General features: G+C 36.5%; 1 protein-coding gene across 1 annotated transcript in view; it reads right to left on the minus strand.

Annotated features, from left to right (window-relative positions):
- LOC139473602 (E3 ubiquitin-protein ligase rnf213-alpha-like) overlaps nt 1–21,194 on the minus strand; it is a 351,622-nt gene that overhangs the window by 231,225 nt on the left and 99,203 nt on the right. The window contains exons 12-13 of the mRNA XM_071256275.1: nt 8,536–8,634; nt 4,125–4,241 (exon numbers count right to left, since the gene is read on the minus strand). Coding sequence (XP_071112376.1) covers nt 4,125–4,241; nt 8,536–8,634 — 216 coding nt within the window. The remainder of the gene's footprint in view (nt 1–4,124; nt 4,242–8,535; nt 8,635–21,194) is intronic.

A 21,194-nucleotide genomic window follows, 5' to 3' on the forward strand; every position in this document is an offset into this window, starting at 1 on the left:
GCAAAACATTCACCACATAGTTAGATAACTATCTAGAAATCGATTAACCCTCTTGGTGCCACGGGACCATATATGGTCCCTCACTTTTCACACCCGCATAGTGCCAGGGGACCATATATGGTCCCGAGAAAATGCCCTTTTTAATCTGAGAATTTTGATATTTAACACTGAGTGCGCAAAGTCAAAACTATGACCATCATCACCCCAATCATCTTAGCTTCAACATCGTGTAACTCATACTTTATACAATGCTACAGATTGCGAAATATGGTGAGATTGGTAAAGTGGCTACCGCTCTTCTCTGCCTTTTTCTGCCATGTTTGAACACCAAGCGAATGACGGCGAATTTTGAATATGCACCCATGTCACATTCATGCAAATATTTTCAGACAAAATCCTTGTTCATAAGAAAAAATATGACCTGAGTGGTCAGAAAGACTTATTCACGTAAATACAATTCTGTTCACTCCTTTATGAACAAGTTTATTTACACGTTTTGTATATTTTTCATCGACTATCGGTAAAGGTGGAATGGTCGGTACACATGAGAAACCGACAGTGTATATTTCCATTCCATTTATGACGTTCATTGAATGAATTTATAACCATCATCACCCTAATCATCTCAACGTTAATATCGTGTAACTCATATTTTATGTAGTGCTACGGATTGCGAAATATGGCGAGATTAGTAATGTGGTTATCGCGCTTCTCGATCTTTTCTGCATGTTGAACTTCATGCGAATGAAGGCAATTTTTTATTATGCACCCATGTCACATACACGTAACTATTTTTATATCAGACAGCCAATTTGAAAAAGAAATCTGATCGGACTGGTCAGAAAGATTTACTAGTCCCCACTGTACAGTTATTGGCGTAAGAGTACTAATGTTTAGTCGGCCACGGAAGTTTTTTGTTCAAGTATTGCATTTGTTTATCGACTGTGTCATGGCGATTTAGCACGGCGCTACATACCAACCGACAGTGCAGATTGTCTTTTTGCTTATGATGCTGATTAACAGAAAATATTCAAATCAAAGATATGGAAAGATAGCTATAATTGTTAATATTAAGTTGGTATAGTGTATATTTATGGGAGGAGGTTCATGATCAAAACATAAACATTTAATGGCCAAGCCCGAAGTGATCGACAGGGCACGTTCGCATCATATCTGTGCCGCGATTTCTTGTTTACCGGTTGTCCTACATACTCGCCCATTCAGACAAATAACTGCTACATTTTTCATATGAAATGACTAAGAGTCATGCGTTATTGCTCAAACTACCTGACCGTGTGAGTGACTTGCCCTAACTGTTTCACATTTTGTTGCAAATGGAGATTTCAAAAGTGTGGCCACGACATCTAACGTGAGTCAACGCCATATTGTAAACAAATTGTGTCAAGGTCGGTTCCACATGTGGTAGCTCGGCCCACGTTTTTGTCGATGGTACACGCGATACAAACATAATGCAACTACTAAAAACATCAACATAACTTCTACAATGATGACATCAATACCTTTTTGTATTTGGATTAACCGCTTATGGATACGCTGTGCTGTTAAGTTCGATTTTGATTTGTTTTTCGAAACTGTGATAATGGCGCTGTGATTGGTTTGCTGAAATAGTATTTTCCATGAGTCTAGTGTACATGGTACATGCTGTGATTGTAGAAGATAACTGATAACCACTTGTGTATGCATTTATATCATCAAATACACATTACTAATCTCTTCAGAAAATGGAATATATTATAGCTTGTTTTCAAACATTCTGCCATGGATATTAGATCAAAAATTAATATTAGATTTACAAATTATTTATGTACACTGTACTCTTGATTAACGTATGATAATCTATTGCAAGTCTTCAACTCTTATTTGATATGTCATCTGAAATGTCAGCAATAAGTACAATTAATTTTATTTTGTTACAATCTGCAATTTTATTCAAATAGGCTAATAGACGGTCAGTGATTTCCCGCCGCTGTGAATTTGTCGTCTGGACAGGTGCGTGTGATTTGACCTCGCGTGTTGTGACGTGGATGACGTCACATAAAACAGCTGATCTAATGTTGTGGTAGTATAATGGATACACATGGTTTCATTTTCCAAATAACAATATTCTCTTTGACTGAACTAGAAAGCATATCTAGTACATCACGATTGGAAAATGTCTACAGTGACCGGCGAGTGAATGAGACCGCTTATCATTTGACTAACAGTGTTAGAATATTTGGCGCAGTTTTCTAATTTTGGTATGTTGGCATGTGCTTTTCATATCTGTTTGAAGGCTTGATATTCCCAAAAAATAATATGCATTTAGTTGAGTACAGTGAGAAAGCTGTCAAAATGGATACAATATTAAACCACCTAGATTTTTAATATTTTAGCTTCATCTATTAGAATCTCGAATGGTTCAATTTATAACATAAACAATAAAAGTAATTAGATCTTCTCACAATATATAGATAATCAATTTCTGAAAGACAAAAAGTTTTTAGTGTAAATGTGACTTCGTTTTGATGTTTTATATAGTTATATTTATGTCTTTTTTCACTCTGCATTATCTAAATTACCAAATACTTCGACCAGTGACATAGTAGTAATTAGATTCTACTTTGTTTTGTATCCTAGGTATGAAATAGATTTTCTTTTTAAATAAATATTTGTCTAAGAGCAAAATCAATACATTCTTGTGGGTTTTTTTCACCATTTTAATTTGTATATCTTCCCTCCAAGCTGTTGTTTAGCTAGGCCAAAATTAAGAAAAAAAGGAAAGACATAATAAACCATTTTTATTAAAGATTTTGCTGGTTAAATTTTCGAAGTTCAATACCAAGAATATATTTTTCCTTTTATGACAAATAATTCCATTACTTCCATTGGCCTACGATCATTATCTATTTCAAACTTTTCCTTTAGTAGAATGGGATGGAATGGGAAACTAGTGGAGATAAACTATCACGTATGTCCTTAAATGTACATGTATATACCTAGCTAGGTGTAAATACACTTCTAAAGTCGTATTTATAAATCAAATGAATAAATGAAAGAAAAAGTGGTATTTCATGGACTGGCCATACAAGTATATTTTGAGCAAAGGTCAAAGTTAGGCAGCCAAGTGCGATATACCAGCTGATACGAGGATGTATGTTTTCTGGTGGTCATAGTGAAACAATGACATACGGCACCCGAGTTGCGAGTGATCGAAAATAGATTTGTTGAATAGATTTGCTGCCCATGAAAACGTTTCAACAATTTTGATTGAATCTACATGTACTTACTTTTGGGTGGTATTACGTTAGTATAATCTTGTTAATTATTAAGAAATAATAATGATACCCGATATTGAGCAATGTCAATTTGAGTATTGTTAGGGCTGTTTAGCGATCTTTCACATTTTGTCCATTGAAAATGTACAATGTCAATTACCCCGAAGTTGTTTTTATCACTAATAAAAGAGCACGGTCATTGAAACATACATGGACGTAACCGGGATTTCTTCAAGATATACATTCCAAACTGTCATTCGTTTTGTGACATAATCTTTGAAACAGTCTGCGTATGAATTAATCACAAACTTCATCGGGATTTTTTATCGGTAAATATAACTCACGGAAAATTTGCAGTGAATGTGTACTTCAACATAAATATCATATGTCTATCACTGTTAGGACATGTACTTGCCAATGATATGAATTATTGGTCATTTAGATTTCAAACAAGGACGCTTACTTGACTTTGCTTCCTGTATTCGGGTGCGTCCATATTACGATTAATGTGGAAAAGTAGGAAACTTATGATACCAGCACTTTTATCGATGGCTGGGCAGTGCATAGATCTTTTGGATTTGGTGACTTTAGATCCTGTTGGAAAGACAAACAACTCGAGTTGCATGTTATACAATTGGGTTACACTGTGTGAAGAAATAAAGACGTTGCAACACTTTTGATACAATGTATACGTTTTTGTAACCGTGACGTCAGCACAGTGCGGCACTGAGCGGTTTGCAGGCTGACTGACGTCCAGGCACCATGAGGGTTAAGTTTTACTACCATCAAAGCAGATAATTTGGCAGCCAAAACAATTTTTTCCAAATCATGTACAAAAGTAACCCTTACCATCACAAGATCTTCAAAGGACGTGAAAGCTGCATTTGTTATTCGTTCTTGCAAAACACTGCTAAGGTCTGATATATTCTCAGTAATGAATACTTGCAAGCAATCCATTTGTGTCATCTGTAAAAGAGACAATAATGTTTCATGTAACTTTTGTTACAATATATATATTTTGTCGAGAAAAAAAACTGCAGGCATATAGACATTGTGTAGTCAGGGTGTGAAATCTGTTGAGAGAATATGTGTAGAAACGGGAGATGTGATGTAATCTGAGGAATTTCAAGATGAATGCATAATATCACCATAAATTGTATATTTTTAAATACTTATCCTATCTCACACTATGCATTTCCCCTCCTTTCTCGATTCTTGGCCAGAAACAATCCTCAAACAAGTTGCCAGCTAAAAAAACACAGCACCCCAACATATCCCTGCTGTCTCCATGACTACCATCACTAACAAATAGCTGTACACTGGCTGTTTTCTGCTCAATGTGATCACGTGACGTCCCAAGCTTACTCATTTTCCTTCAAAGATGGAACAGGCTTATGATGTGATGTGGCGGATGGTTGGGTGGGCATTTAGCTTGAGCTTGTGTATTTATAAATACACAATCTATTGTAAAATTTACAAATTTGTAAAACTCATTTTATCCAACAGGGTGCAACTACCCAAGTTTATAAAACAAGACCTCATCCATGAGATGTACATGAGGAAGATGGTCCTAAACTGTGATCCAATCTAATGATCACATTCGTAAAAACATAATTATCATGAGGTTGGAATTGAATCATCTGATCTGCTTCTCTGTACAACCTAATCAAGGCCTGAAGTTCCACTTTTGTGGAAATCTTCAAACCTGTGGTCGTGGCAATAAATTGTAGTAACATTGTTATGTTTGCAGTTGAAGCTGGCCTCTTTGGCTTGAGCGGAAGTTAGGCGTCTCAGGACTTCTTGCCACTGTCGTAGGGTAAGTGATTGTTTGAGTGCCTGGGGTACTAGTTTCTCAATTTATGCCATCTGTCTGGTGGGACAAACATCCTGCCCTCTGGAGTGGGGATCAACTCTGCCTTTTTTAAGTTTAACCATCCTAGGTGATGTAATAACTTTTGGGAGACTGTACATGTTTCTCCAGAGTACACTGGTCTGTGTGAGCATGGATGCATTTGGCTTTGAACGTTGTGCCCTGGCGATGCAGAAACTGAGTGATGACCAATTGGTCATAAAAATTACAAACAGGAGCACCTTCCACTGATACTGAATTGAAAGACGAAGGAAAGGTATTGGTGGTACTCCTGATGGATAGGTACGTGAAGATACACATACCGTAGATTGAGGCTGACTAATAAATCTCCCAGATGGATGATCATGCAAAGAAGACCAATGAAGATGATGAGAAACTGCGGTGGCATCTCTAGAAACTGCGTATTGAAAATCTTCATTATGAAGATCATCCGCATCTTAAGACTGTTCTTCTTTCGAACAAGGAAGATTGGAGGCAGAATCCTGGAATTGAAGGATTGGGACCTAGGATTTCTATGTTTGTCTACAAGCAAGTTTGTCTACACGCATACCTATTGCTTCTTCAAGGGCTGGAGCTTGACAGGACCCATAAATCCTTTGAAACAGGGTTGTCGTCACTGGCAGTGACGTCTGGAGAGAAGTGTCGTGATGTAAGGGTCTCACGAAATAGTCCAATTTCCACTAAAGTTCCAATTCTTCTAACTACTGGTATAACATAAAGAGGTACGAGGTAATGGGAGCTTTGGGACTTCTATTGTTCTGTCCTTGTCTTTCTCTGCCAGGGAAATTAGATCTCCTCTGTTGATAGTCATCATGTAAGTCTGATTGCCATGGAGTATATTCTGACTTCTGTCCGAGTCTCTGTGTGTTCTCCACAAGCTCTAAAAGGTCAACAGATATCTGCATCTCTTTGTCTTTGGTGACCTCATGTCTATTTCCATTTCCAAATAGATAGGAAGATGACCAAGGTTGTTGATACAATTGTACTTTGAATTGGTCCTCAAAAGAACAGGATTGTAGAAATCCTCTTCTACGCTGGGAAATCAAGTCCATCACAACTTGAAATTTGTCATGAAATAAGGCAACTGCTCCCCTAATGTGTGTCACTTCTGGTGTTCTGGCATAAGCAACTGTCATGGCCAGGGCTTGTCGATAACAAGATTGTGGAATTGAAGGAATTGGTATGTTGAACTGTAACATCCATATGTGCCATCCTGATCGTCTATGAGGGAAGTATATAACTATCTTTTTGGGTTGATGGTTTAGACATCCCCATCAAACTCTTGAGCAGTGATGATCAATTCCATTCCATGCATTCAGCAATCATGCAAATTGATTTTTGGTGATTGAAGTCTATCCTTGATTCTTCGTAAACAGGAGAAGGCAGTATCTAGGTTCTTGGACAGATTAAAGATGATTGACTAGGGAGGAAAGTGAGCGTATCTGAGTTACGACCTGGCATAAAGAGACAAGTTCTTTGATTTTTATCAGAATGTCCCTGAATCCCAACTTGTCTGAAATCCATGTAAGAGTGTCGGCTTGATCTACACTAAAATGAACATCGATCCTGATCCTGTCTGTCCCAATCCTCCGAATGTCTTTTATTCTCTTGATTAGTCGATCTAGGTGGGGGACGATGATCACAATCTCGGCTGTTGTAAATTCTCCGATCCTTGTATGATAGTAGAGGGGAACGCCAAACACCATCCTTATTTCATCTCCACCGATCCTCAGAACTGACTGAATGATGAGCGGAACTGTGATCTCTATTCCAATCCCAACGATTATAGCTATGTCTGTCTTCATGAACCGATTGTTTCTCTCCAGTAAGTTTCATGAAACAATCTCTGAATCTTCAACATATCTAGGACAATCATCTGTACGATCCTCTCATGTTGGGAGCACTGCATCCAAAAGGGATAGGTCTTTCTGTAGAACTTGTTGCCAATCTTCCATGGGTGAGATCATATTCTCCTGAGGATCGAACGGGGTCAGTTCAATGTAGGTCTAGATATGACATTTAGTGAGTAAAGAATCAGAAGCTTTCTCCTAGAACAAACACCTTTGTGGTGGGAGGTTGTTTGACAGCTGTAGTCTTGAAGGGTTTAGGATGCACTGAGTTAAGAAAAGTCTTCTTAGACCTCTTTGCTAAAGACGGATCATGATGTAGATTTTGAGCATCTGTTACAGTTGCTTAGATATGTTTTGAAATCCGCCATGAATATATCTTTGCACATTTGCTACTCTCCTTCATTTAAGACAGTCCACAAAAAATCACAGCACCTAAGATGTGGATCATGTGTTGAAAAGGTGGTTCTGCAAAACTCACAAACTTTGCATTTCTCCGTCTCAATGATAATGCAATTAGCTCACTTCACAATTCCCCCCCCCCCCCCCCCCCCAAAAAAAATAAGATTCTCCTCTATCATACAATGTCTCAACACTAGGCCAATTAGAAAGAGAATGAGCAAGCTTGGGACGTCATATGAGCACATTGAGCAGAAAGCAGCCAGTGCACAGCCTATTGTTATCGATGGTAGTCATGGAGACGGCTGGGATGTGTTTGAGTGCAGTGTTTTTATTGAGCTGGAAACTTGTTTTAGGATTGTTTTCACACAAGAATCGAGAAAGAAGGGGAAATGCACAGTGTAAGATAGGATAGGTTTTTAAACTTTATCTTCATCACAACAAACATTAATAGAAGGTATCATCACATTTAGTAAAGCTTTGTTTGATCTTTTACACTGCAGTCAGCAGTATTCAAGCTATATCATCACACAGTCTGTAGATATAACTGAGGAGAGTGATAACCATTACAATCCATTTTAGCCATACAAGAGCTCTGTGGACTGCTGTTCTGACACAGGTCCTCACAGAGTTTTTAGGCAGTGGAGCTTCTATAATGAAATGAAGCAGTTTTGTTTTACAACATAGTCAATAATGGCCAAAGTGAAAATGATAGTGCCTAAGAGACATTATTATCACCTACAGAAAGTTTCACCTCAATGACTGTGATATTCTTAATTACTCTGACTTTCTATTTCAAGAGCTATAACCCCAAACAACAGACATTTGCTTGGTTTTTCAGGTTGTTCTTTTCAACAGTTTGGAACCTAAGTCCATCTTGTTGCCATGGAAACATAAAAAAAAATAGTTCTAAAATTTCTAAATAGCTAAAGGAACCAGTTCAGCATGTACTGACAGACCCGCAAAGTTTCATGAAAAAATATTGAATGGTTTCTGAGTTATGCTCCGGAAACGAAACATGACGAACGGACGGACAGAGCCTGTTTCTATATACCCCGCCAACTTTGTTGTTCTGTCTCACATTGTGATAACACAATTGACCTTTAACCTAAACGATGGATAACATATAAAGTTTTGCATGTACCTCTGACAGAAGAGTTTCAACTGCATTCAAAAGGAAAGTTTGCCATTGGTCATTTGATCTATGACTTCCAAAGTCCAGTTGCAGCAAATCGTTCCAGCACTGACAAAATGTACAAAAAGCATAAATTAACCTGAAAAAAACATATAGTACATTCATAATAATCATAATTTATTCATTATTATTGCTGCAGCGTTAAAGGGGCACTGATCTAACGCAATTCCCGGGACTGGTTGTTGCATTTGTTATTGGTTTTTCCCCGTGAGTACCCGGATGATACGCAACGCAACTGAGCATGACCAGAGACTGGGCTACCGTCTGCAAGGACAGCTAAATAAATTTGGAGGCTGGAGGCAATATTTGTTTACGAATTTTTGCATAAACACTGATTGGTTAACTGTGATCTATAAAGATTTCGACAGAGGGCGCATGTTAATTAATTTCTTCAGCTTAAACAAACAGACAAAAGAACGGCGGAGCTCATCGGATGTCGTCATTTGGAAATACCCCAGATGGTTATAGTTTAATACTAAAAAAGTATCTATGCAGTGAAAGCATTTTCGGATTTCGGATTGCGTCGATAATACGATTACTACTCCCTTGTTGTCATCCACGCTTTCTCGTATAACCCTACACTTGTGTATTTGTCGTCATTCACTTGATGCTCAATTAATGAATTTATTACAGGTACAATTAGTGGTAGCACCACTTAGATTACCTGACAAAGGTTCCCATTTGGCATTTATTGTGTCTGGGGTAATTATTCAATCTAAATCCAGGTTTGAAGTGAGGTGAAATGTGTGTTATGTAATATGCACGTGGCAGACCAGCAAGAGGTGAATGATCAGTTGATTACTTTTTTTATAAATCAACAGATCGTTCCTAGTCATCAAAGGATTAACAGAAAATACGTTGGTTGATTGATTAATCACTGTTATCTTGCACAGTGGATATGTCAAAAGTAAGTGTTTACATGTCTAGGTTTACTAAAACAAAGGGAATACACTCATATCATGGCGTGAAGTGCCGAAGTAAAAACAACATACTTTGTTCAAAGGGATAACTGATAATACGTTGATTGATTGATCATTGTTATCTATCACTTAATGGATTTTTAGGAACCGTGGACGTTATGAAAATAGTTGTCACGTGGGCTTTCTCACCCGACCCTTGAGACTTGACACCTATGTGAAACACCTGAAACAATCCAAGTGATCAGTTGAGAAACGAACACGGGTTGTAATATCCCGAAACGATATATATCTTTTAAAATATTTGATTGTTACAGAGACACGTGACATCAAATAAGTTTCTTTGTACAGCTGCAGACGAGTGGGATATTGTTCCTTTGTGTGGATATTCACGGATACATTCCTCGAACAAGGAAGCTCCTAAAATGTATACACATAAATTTGGTAGGTTGCAATTATGGTATTTGCATTTTGTTTTCCTTCATTTGAACCGATTCGGTCTTGTTTCTCTACGTCTTGGTTGGGAAATTCTTCAATGCGCGATAGAAGTTGTTTTCACAGGTTTTTTCCTTTGTAAGTGTGTATATATTACCGTCAATTTGTAAAATGTGATTCTCTCAGGCAATTTATAAAATGTGTAAATATTTCAATCATTTTGACTAAAAAATCTGTCCAGATTGATTAATGTGATAAAAAGGGCCTACAAACATCACAACAGATTATTATGTAGGATTAGAAGCAAAACAACATAGATATGTACTTTTAAACGTAACATTTTCAGTCTCTGGGTGATGACATTAAACATCAAAATGTTTGGATCAATTCGTTATCATAATAATACAGATGGGAATGTTTTTCAGTCACTTTGTAAAATAACTCAATATTTAGACTTTAAATTAATTTCAAAATGTTACACATTTTGACAGTAAAAAAGTATACACACTATAAAAAAAGCAATGCTCAGGTGAAATATTTACTTTGTGTTGCAAGTCAAAATAGTGTTAACGAAAATCGCAAAATTACCAAGCAAGTGATCTATCAAAACTTCGTCACCATTACCGATGCTACCCACAAAGATACCTACATTTCCTTATTATCTTGAAAACTGTATTTCATTTTGTTGATCAATGTGACCATACGCCCTTATTACTACTACTCATAAAAGTGACTTATGCGCTTACGAATTGCGCAGCAGAGGTCGCGAACTAGTCTAGATTTCTGCTATACATCCGGGTACTCACTGGGAAAAAACGATAACAAAGGCAACAACCAGTCCCGGGGAATTGCGTTAGATCAGTGCCCCTTTCACACCAGTGCATAATAATTTGTACCAATGTTTTATACACACATATCAACTACAAGTGTAATTTTGTTATTAAATCTAATTTTTCTAAAGTTACAGTAGGTGTTTGGACAAGAAACCATCATTTTGTGGTCTGTGAGCAATCGTGTCCCTTTACTTATGTTGTCTGATATATTAGATTCTTCTATTTCGAGAGAGGATATCATCTTGGGTATCAATAGATTAAAAACTGAAAAGTCACCAGGTATGGGGTGATAATGTAAGCATTCATTCAATATAATTGTACTATATCTCAAAGTTATGAAGCAAGTTAGAAGCAAATGTCATCTGAACTTTACTGAGAAAACACTATGTGAAATGCTGGACTTCCTCATTGATAACATCTACCGGTATGTGAAATTTGGTGTTAAGATATTAAGGCAAGGAGTAGTCATCCCCATAGGCACCAATTGTGCTCCTCTTCTTGTTTCTGTATGGATATGAAATGCGATAATTCCGGCAAATAAACCTGCACTTTGGCTGCCATCACACAACTAAATCCCTAGATTTTTAAAGGAGTCTGTTCACTGTTAAACACCCATAGTTAGTTGTGTCAGTAATAGTACCTTGCTACCCAGAATCCTTCCTGAGCGAACATCTAAACAATCTGTTTTTTCCTAGAGAGTTTTTGGTGTGCTATCATTCTATATGCTTGGTAGTATTTTCAAATAATGTTGCTTGTAATTAAGTAACTCTAATTGCAAGGATTTTCATGTTCGAAGGAGAGGTAGACGTGTGTGAGGCTGGGATGGCATCACAGTCTTCTTCTTGTGTGTGTGTGTAAAAAATGGGGCCAGTTCATGGTTGCAGGAGGCCTGCATTCAGATTGTTGGAGATGCAAGAAACTGGCATGTATGGAGGCAGTGCTCTTCTTTGTCACAGGCAAACCTCACCAAGATGGCCGAGGCGTTGAAAAAAGCAAGGCATAATGAAGCAGTGAAAAAAGCGGTTGATGCTTTATCTTCCCTCTCCACCATCAACTCCCTATGTATTGGTGTTACACATCTACCAACCCCTCAACTCAGAATCCTACCCGGCTTGATTATGGAAAGTTGACAGTGACGATTTAGTTATTGTGTGATGGCAGCCAAAATACAGGATCATGGCAATGATATAATATAAGTAGAATTCTTAGAATTATTAACAATGATAACTATAGTTTGATTTTTGCTTGGATCTGCAAAATCAAAACAAGGGAATGTGGCCAAGAAGTTTAATTTAATGTCAGGTATATCAATGTTTTGATATATTTCTATAATGATTAAATAGCCAAGTCCCTTCAATGATTTACCGACATGAACATGAACATTTTTCTATAAAAGAGACCAGTGAAAAAGAATCATCTCCTTCATATTTAGATCAATGCATAAAGATTCAGAGGCCACAAAATATCCATAAGACTGTATGACAAGAGAGAAGATTTTCAAATATAGTCAACTCTCCCTTGATATCTCAGACACTCCCGCCCTTGGTGTCTACTTTTCACACCTTTTGAGGTACCATTGAGCATACTCTTTCTACTAGCCGGTAGATTTCAAAGAACATCATATGACTCTTGTTCAAAAGATGTTTGATCAGGGTTACAACATTCAATGCCTAAATAAAGCTTTCAAAGTGGCAAAAATGATGTCCAATGCAATTTCCTGTTTTGCCTTGTTTTTTCAGGCGAACACATTACTTGTCTTTGCTTGTGTTCATGACGGGTGCCACCTGTTATCATCATTATATTATAGTGATTCATAAACACATGCTTATAATTTAGTTGGAATCGTAAAGTGACTCTGCTTTCTTTAAAAAAATTATGATTATAGATATGTTTTTGATTTAATGTTATTTTTTTTAAATTCAAAGTTTCCGCAAGATATCCCCCCTGTCTGGTGCAATTCGGAAATGGAGTTTGGCTACTTATACCCAACTTTTGGTTCATTGCAATTGGATACCTTCAACTGAGTGGAGAAAATAATAATGCAGTTCAGTATTTCTCAACATCCCAAATCATCAAGAGGAGTATATGAGAATGAGTAAAAATTTGTGTAAGGAGAAAAGGCAAGCATACTGACGATTCTCAATGCAATTTTGGTGTTAGGCAAGGGTATATGCTCTTTACTTTCCTTATTAACAAACTGGCAAAAGAAAGAGAATAAAAGTGTGAAGGCCGCATGCCGTGACACCCAGATACTGTTAAAATGTTTTTGTTAATATTTGCTGATGTCATATTCTAATGACTTCAAGTTAACACAGGAAAACTGACTTAATTGTAATTAAAAATGGAGATGCATTGGCAAAACATGGGAAATTGTTACATAAAGACAGGGCCTTGGATGTAAATATTTACTATTTAAATATAAATATTTGGGAGTATATTTTTCTTGTGAAGTATCCTGACATTTTCATTTAATACAAGCTCTCATTAAATATGATTTTAGTCCTTACTTCCGCAAAACAAAGATCTGAGGGCACTGTATTATGAGTCACATTAGAATGACCTTTCATCCGACCAGTCAAGAGTACTGCTTACCAGTTCAGGAAAGTGACAGTCGGAATCATCGTCTATCTCTCGCTTCAATATGGGATTAACATTTCAATGGAAGAGAATTTGCATAGCATACAATCAAGGCCATCTATTAAACATTCAAGAATGTTCTTTTGTTCCATTTACAAACTTGGAATCAACAACTTTATCAAAATATTTTTCAAGGTTAGGTCTTAGTCTGTATAGCTTGAGAAAGCTGCTGTTTGATTTGCTGTTGTCGATGTCTTGTTAGTCATTGGTCGGTCAAATGTTTGAAAGGTCAGTCTGATGTGACCTGTAATGGGATGTCCTTAGATCTTTGTTTAGCAGAGCGAGAACTAAGATCTAATTTTATTGAGATTGAGTCAAACTGGAACACTAAAAAAATACTTTGGGGGATTCAAAGGTGTTCCCAAAAATGGAACATACATGTTGAGCTGAACTCCTAACTACACATTTGTGGAAACAAGCATCTGAAGTTTCAGCTTCATTTGCGCACACACGCAGGCAGGCATGCAGGCACGCAGGCACGCACGCACGCACGCACGCACACCCTTTTACATCGACTGGACTTCCCCTATCTATTTTTAGATACATTTCAATATTCTTTTCTCTTTCCATTCCTGTTCTAGAAAATATATTCATAATTCATAGAAAGGGCATGCTTGCTTTTCATTAAAGAACACGTCCCATTTTAATTCTGGAAACCCAAAAGTCCAGAAACTCTACGGTCTTTTCCCAGTCTCGGTCAAAGGTATTTACAAAAATAAGCATGCTGTTTTCATGGGAACATACTAAGGAAGAAAAAATGAAGAAAAAAAAGTTTAAATTCTCAATATTTACACCATCAGCGAGGCCCATGAGCGAGAATATTTTCATTTACACAAAACTCATGTTTTTGTTTCGCAAATACTTAACTTGTATTCCATCAAGTATCATGACACAAAATCTAACTCATTTTAACTTAATTCAATGATTTTATAGCGATATTAAAATAGTTCGCCCATGGGCGGGGAAAAAGGTTTGGCCAATGGGCGAGAATATTTTCCATTGAACAAAACTTATGTGTTTGTTTCGCAAAAATATTTTAATCCATTCCTTTACATATCATGACACAAAATTTAACTCATTTTAACTTAATTCAACGATTTTAAAGCGATATTGAAATAGTTCGCCCATGGGCGAGGAGAAGGTTTGGCCCATGGGCAGGCCCATGGGCGAGAATACTTTCCTTTACACAAAACTCATGTTTTTGTTTCGCAAATAGTTAACTTTTATTCCATCAAGTATCATGACACAAAATTTAACTCATTTCAACGATTTAATTCAACGATTTTATAGTGATATTGAAATATTTCGCCCATGGCGAGAAAAAGGCTTGGCCCATGGGCGAGAATACTTTCCTTTACACAAAACTCATGTTTTTGTTTCGCAAATAGTTAACTTGTATTCCATCAAGTATCATGACACAAAATTTAACTCATTTCAACGATTTAATTCAACGATTTTATAGTGATATTGAAATATTTCGCCCCTGGGCGACAAAATGGTTTGGCCCATGGGCGAGCATATTTTCCTTTGCTCAACAGTTTTAGTTTCGCAAGTACATTAAGGGATTATAAGCATGACACATGATTCAACTCATTTTAACTTAATTCAACTAATTTTTGGCGTTATTAAAATATTTCGCCCATGTTTTCGTCAGTCCCTTTAAAGAATTAACACATTGTTTACAAAGTATATTGTATCATGTGAAACACACTTTGTATCATTACATTACTATTTTAAAAGGGCCTTTGGTCGGATGTTTCCCCTGCAGAAGTTTTACACATTTCACCTTTTTTACATATTGCAACGATCTTTAATGAACCCGGCCTTATCTCTCAAAACATTTTGACAGTTTATCATACAAATTCATGCGCGTGTACACCAATTTATTGGCATTATTTTTCAACAAATTAAAGTTTAGTTTGTTTCTTTTTCACTTCCCATTTTATGTCTCGTTAGTACATCACATTGGGAAATTAAGTGACAATAGATATGCAATATACAGGTACACGTGCGCGTATTTTAATAGGGGAAAACCCGATTCGTCTTTAATTGCATAACGTCTAGCTGAATATCTCACATTCTAACTAAATCTCGAACTAATTATTTCATTATATGCGGTGCGATGTTTAGAGGCGATTGAGTGAATATTGTGACACTAAAGCAACTTTTAAATGCGTTGTCACTTTTTGTATGAAAATGGTAACAGTTCAGAAAAAAACAGCCTTCTTATGATAATTCTCATATTCTCATTAGTACGTTGTATCTAATTACAGTGTCGGCATTATTCACAGGTTATTCTACAATACCTGCTCTCAGTCAGTTACGATCTACCACACCACGCGCGAATAAACAGTTATGCAGGTGTTGCTGTGGGCAAATACCTAGCCTGTATATGTATTAAAAAAAATTGTCGATACATGTATTACATATTTCGTTGATATGTGGATATATTAAGCACAAAGACAAAAAAATGTTTATGAAAGATGAATTAGTGCCTTGATATATTCAACGAGATGTGTATCATCGTTTAAGGGGTCATTCAATAAAAGTATGTTTGGAGGAGATATCAAAGGAGCCACCCAATATACACAGTGTCGTCCGGTGAACTACCACCCCACCCTGTCCGTAAGAGTTATGTAATCGGTACACAAATATATTTGATGCGGTGTCAGTGTGGAAGGAGTTTGAATTACATCCGCCACTGGCCACAGAGGTAATCCTTGATAAAAAAAAGTAAATACGTCAACTGGGAATTCAACTGGATGTTACCTTCCTTATATCAGGTAACAGTCCTGGTTGTGAAAATATGTACTAGACATAAGATTTATAGACTAATAAAATCAATTGTAAGACCGCATGGACCATAAAACCGAATTAAATATGTCTTGGTATCATCTCTATTGTGTATTAGATGATGGTAATGACCTGAAATGTTTTAGCGTTAGATTAGGAAGGAGAGACATTAAAGAGTTTTATAATACTTGGAAACATGAGCAATAAGATGTAGCAACATAAACATGCATGGAATGGAATAGGGAAAATGGTGAAAACAAATTGAAAAGGATTTTAATACAAAATTATTGAATTAAATAACTTGCCTGAACACAAGGGGTACCCAAACTTGTTTGACAGAGTTATTCGGGTGTTGTAGACTGTCGAATGGGACTCATGTGTGTACGTAGGGTACACATATCTATTGCAAGTTTTAGTACTCATACACTTTCTCTTTGGGTGTTGATATGATTTCTATTTTCGTACATGATATGATTTCATTTTTATCTTTGGCTGCTCCGTTTATATATGTTGGAGTAGTTGTCTGTCCCTCATAAATTGACATTGCTGCCTCGGTATTGCATCTCTTGACTACAGGAGATCTACAACATGTAGCGGATCTAACTGCAATTCTTGTTTTAACCAAGCCCGGGTTTGACATTCCAGTAACTGGATTCAGGTTGATTGCAAGATATGCATACCTTGTCATATTGATTGTTGTGAATTCCTCAAAGTTTTGTCTGTTTGTTAGTTGTTTAACGCCGCACTTAGCAATATTTCAGCTATATTATGGCGGTCTGTAAATAATCGAGTCTGGGCCAGACAATCCAGTGATTGACATCATGTGCATCGATCCATGCAATTGGGATACGGTGACATGCATCAACCAGGTCAGCGAACCTGACCACCCAATCATGGTAGTCGCCTCTTACGACAAGCGCTGTCGCCCTTTTACGCCAAGAATGTTTTTTTGAAGATCTGTTCTACCCCGGATCTTCACGGGACCATTGACGCAGGGATTTGCGTAAAGTCATTCCGACAGCATACAATGCCTACTCAATGTCTCCTCAAAGTAATATAGTATGGTACTTAGAGTACATGTGAGATTATACTCAGGTTAGGGAGATGTTTAATCTATATAACGTGTTATTATTCTACCTAACAATGTATTTAATTAAATGAATGCAAAACAAACTCAACGGTTGAAAGGTTTCATTGAAAAAACTACCCCTGATCTTGCCTAATCAAACAACTGCAACCCGACAAAGATCAAACACAACCTACAAACACAATCATATTCTGGTTAATCTTTATCACTCAACGAGTTGGAGCAGCTTATTCTGCCCACAGTATGACAGTATTGGGCAGCTCAGTAATTTGGAGGTAAGACCAGGCAGGTACACTGGTCACACTTGACTGGTCTGTCCGATGATTAGGTGCTGGAAGACAAGTTATACATGTACATCCCATATGGTGACTGTTTTTCGCTATTGATATTCTAAATTCATTCATAATACCACAACATTTAAGTACGCCTTGAAACTTTACAATCACTTCAATATGTACAATAGATTAAACGAGAACAAATGATATATTGCAGATTATTAAGTCACTGTCTCTTTTATCAGCCGCTACGTTTCTATCGTTTGCATTGTACAAAGAAATATTTTGCAGATTTAGCTCCAGAATGTACCATTCGAATTAGGAATGAATTGCTTATCATGAGTATATATGATACAGTTAAAAGTTACTTGTACACTGTAGATGTATTCACTTTAAAGTTGTATACGACCTTCGCGAGCAAGTTATATGATCCAGGTTAATTGGAACGAAGTCTAGAAAGGGTTATAAAGTTTTGTATTTGGTAATGTGTAGGTTTGTTAAATATGATTTGTTTAATCACTTTTATTCAAATTGTAAAAAAATAATTATGCGCTGAAAAATAGAACTGACTTGATGGGAGATATGGCGTTAGCCACCTGAGATTGTCTTTTGGACACAGTTTAACCTTACTGTGCCCTCACCCTGGTTGTTGTTGTCGTTGTTATAAGGGATTGGGAGCTACAGCTCATAGTATTTTTGGTTACAGTCTGTCTCACTAATGTGGACATGTACAGGTGAACTCTGTTCAATTAGTATATGGAATGCCAGGTCATTACCATCATCTAATACACAAGAGATGATACCAAGACATATTTAATTCGGTTTATGGTCCATGCTGTATTACAATTGATTTTATTAGTCTATAAATCTTATGTCAAGTACATATTTTCACAAACAGGGCTGTCAGCTGATATAAGGAAGGTAACATCCGGTTGAATTCCCAGTTGACATATTTACTTTTTTTTTATTAAATATGAGGACTCTATAGGACACACGTTAATCTCTCGACGACGTTTTTACAATTAATATTTTGAATAAGCCGTTGATATGCCAGTTGTGACAGGGATGATGGTATGGTAGCTGTAGCAGACAGATTGACAGTCGTTGTTACGTACGTCACTAGGTAATTCGTACGGCATTGATCTTGTTTATTGTTACATGACTTTTATTATTACCTCTGTGGCCAGTGGCGGACGTAATTCAAACTCCTTCCACACTGACACCGCATCAAATATATTTGTGTACCGATTACATAACTCTTACGGACAGGGTGGGGTGGTAGTTCACCGGACGACACTGTGTATATTGGGTGGCTCCTTTGATATCTCCTCCAAACATACTTTTATTGAATGACCCCTTAAACGATGATACACATCTCGTTGAATATATCAAGGCACTAATTCATCTTTCATAAACATTTTTTTGTCTTTGTGCTTAATATATCCACATATCAACGAAAATATGTAATACATGTATCGACAATTTTTTTTAATACATATACAGGCTAGGTATTTGCCCACAGCAACACCTGCATAACTGTTTATTCGCGCGTGGTGTGGTAGATCGTAACTGACTGAGAGCAGGTATTGTAGAATAACCTGTGAATAATGCCGACACTGTAATTAGATACAACGTACTAATGAGAATATGAGAATTATCATAAGAAGGCTGTTTTTTTCTGAACTGTTACCATTTTCATACAAAAAGTGACAACGCATTTAAAAGTTGCTTTAGTGTCACAATATTCACTCAATCGCCTCTAAACATCGCACCGCATATAATGAAATAATTAGTTCGAGATTTAGTTAGAATGTGAGATATTCAGCTAGACGTTATGCAATGAAAGACGAATCGGGTTTTCCCCCATTAAAATACGCGCACGTGTACCTGTATATTGCATATCTATTGTCACTTAATTTCCCAATGTGATGTACTAACGAGACATAAAATGGGAAGTGAAAAAGAAACAAACTAAACTTTAATTTGTTGAAAAATAATGCCAATAAATTGGTGTACACGCGCATGAATTTGTATGATAAACTGTCAAAATGTTTTGAGAGATAAGGCCGGGTTCATTAAAGATCGTTGCAATATGTAAAAAAGGTGAAATGTGTAAAACTTCTGCAGGGGAAACATCCGACCAAAGGCCCTTTTAAAATAGTAATGTAATGATACAAAGTGTGTTTCACATGATACAATATACTTTGTAAACAATGTGTTAATTCTTTAAAGGGACTGACGAAAACATGGGCGAAATATTTTAATAACGCCAAAAATTAGTTGAATTAAGTTAAAATGAGTTGAATCATGTGTCATGCTTATAATCCCTTAATGTACTTGTGAAACAAAAACAGTTGAGCAAAGGAAAATATGCTCGCCCATGGGCCAAGCCTTTTTCTCGCCCATGGGCGAAATATTTCAATATCGCTTTAAAATCGTTGAATTAAGTTAAAATGAGTTAAATTTTGTGTCATGATACTTGATGGAATACAAGTTAACTATTTGCGAAACAAAAACATGAGTTTTGTGTAAATGAAAATATTCTCGCCCATGGGCCAAGCCTTTTTCTCGACCATGGGCGAAATATTTCAATATCGCTTTAAAATCGTTGAATTAAGTTAAAATGAGTTAAATTTTGTGTCATGATACGTGAAGGAATACATCTATGTATTTGCGAAACAAAAACATGAGTTTTGTGTAAAGGAACATATTCTCGCCCATGGGCCTGCCCATGGGCCAAGCCTTTTTCTCGCCCATGGGCGAACTATTTCAATATCGCTTTAAAATCATTGAATTAAGTTAAAATGAGTTAAATTTTGTGTCATGATATGTAAAGGAATGGATTAAAATATATTTGCGAAACAAACACATAAGTTTTGTTCAATGGAAAATATTCTCGCCCATTGGCCAAACCTTTTTCTCGCCCATGGGCGAACTATTTTAATATCGCTATAAAATCGTTGAATTAAGTTAAAATGAGTTAGATTGTGTGTCATGATATTTGACTGAATACAAGTTAAGTATTTGCGAAACAAAAACATGAGTTTTGTGTAAATGAAAATATTCTCGCCCATGGGCAGGCCCATGAGCGAGATGGTGTAAATATTGAGTTTTTAAACTTTTTTTTTTTCATTTTTTCTTCCTTAGTATGTTCCCATGAAAACAGCATGCTTATTTTTGTAAATACCTTTGACCGAGACTGGGAAAAGACCGTAGAGTTTCTGGACTTTTGGGTTTCCAGAATTAAAATGGGACGTGTTAAAGTAAATATTTACATATTTATTCAAATGCCTAAATGCCTATTTATTATTTGATTTATTCTTTCAAAATATTTGCCAGTTCACACATTTGCGTTACATTTATTGAGCACATGGTCTTCAAACATGTGCTCCCCAATATAAATAAGAATCTTTTCCTTTTGGCTTAACTTAGATTCTGCATGAACACTTATGGAGGGAGGTCCTCTTATTTCTAGCTTCCTTCCCATCATCTGATAAAAACAAAAAATAAAATTTATCATCATCCTGAACCACCTATGTTTTAACTAGCAGCCCAGTGACTCGACATATCATACCACGCCTGGCTACACGTATACTGAAGTTGACTAAAGAAATGCAAACATTAGTGACTT

Source organism: Haliotis cracherodii, unplaced genomic scaffold (genome assembly GCF_022045235.1).
Source record: "Haliotis cracherodii isolate W230 unplaced genomic scaffold, xgHalCrac1.p SCAF_3, whole genome shotgun sequence".
Taxonomy (NCBI): Eukaryota; Metazoa; Mollusca; class Gastropoda; order Lepetellida; family Haliotidae; genus Haliotis; species Haliotis cracherodii.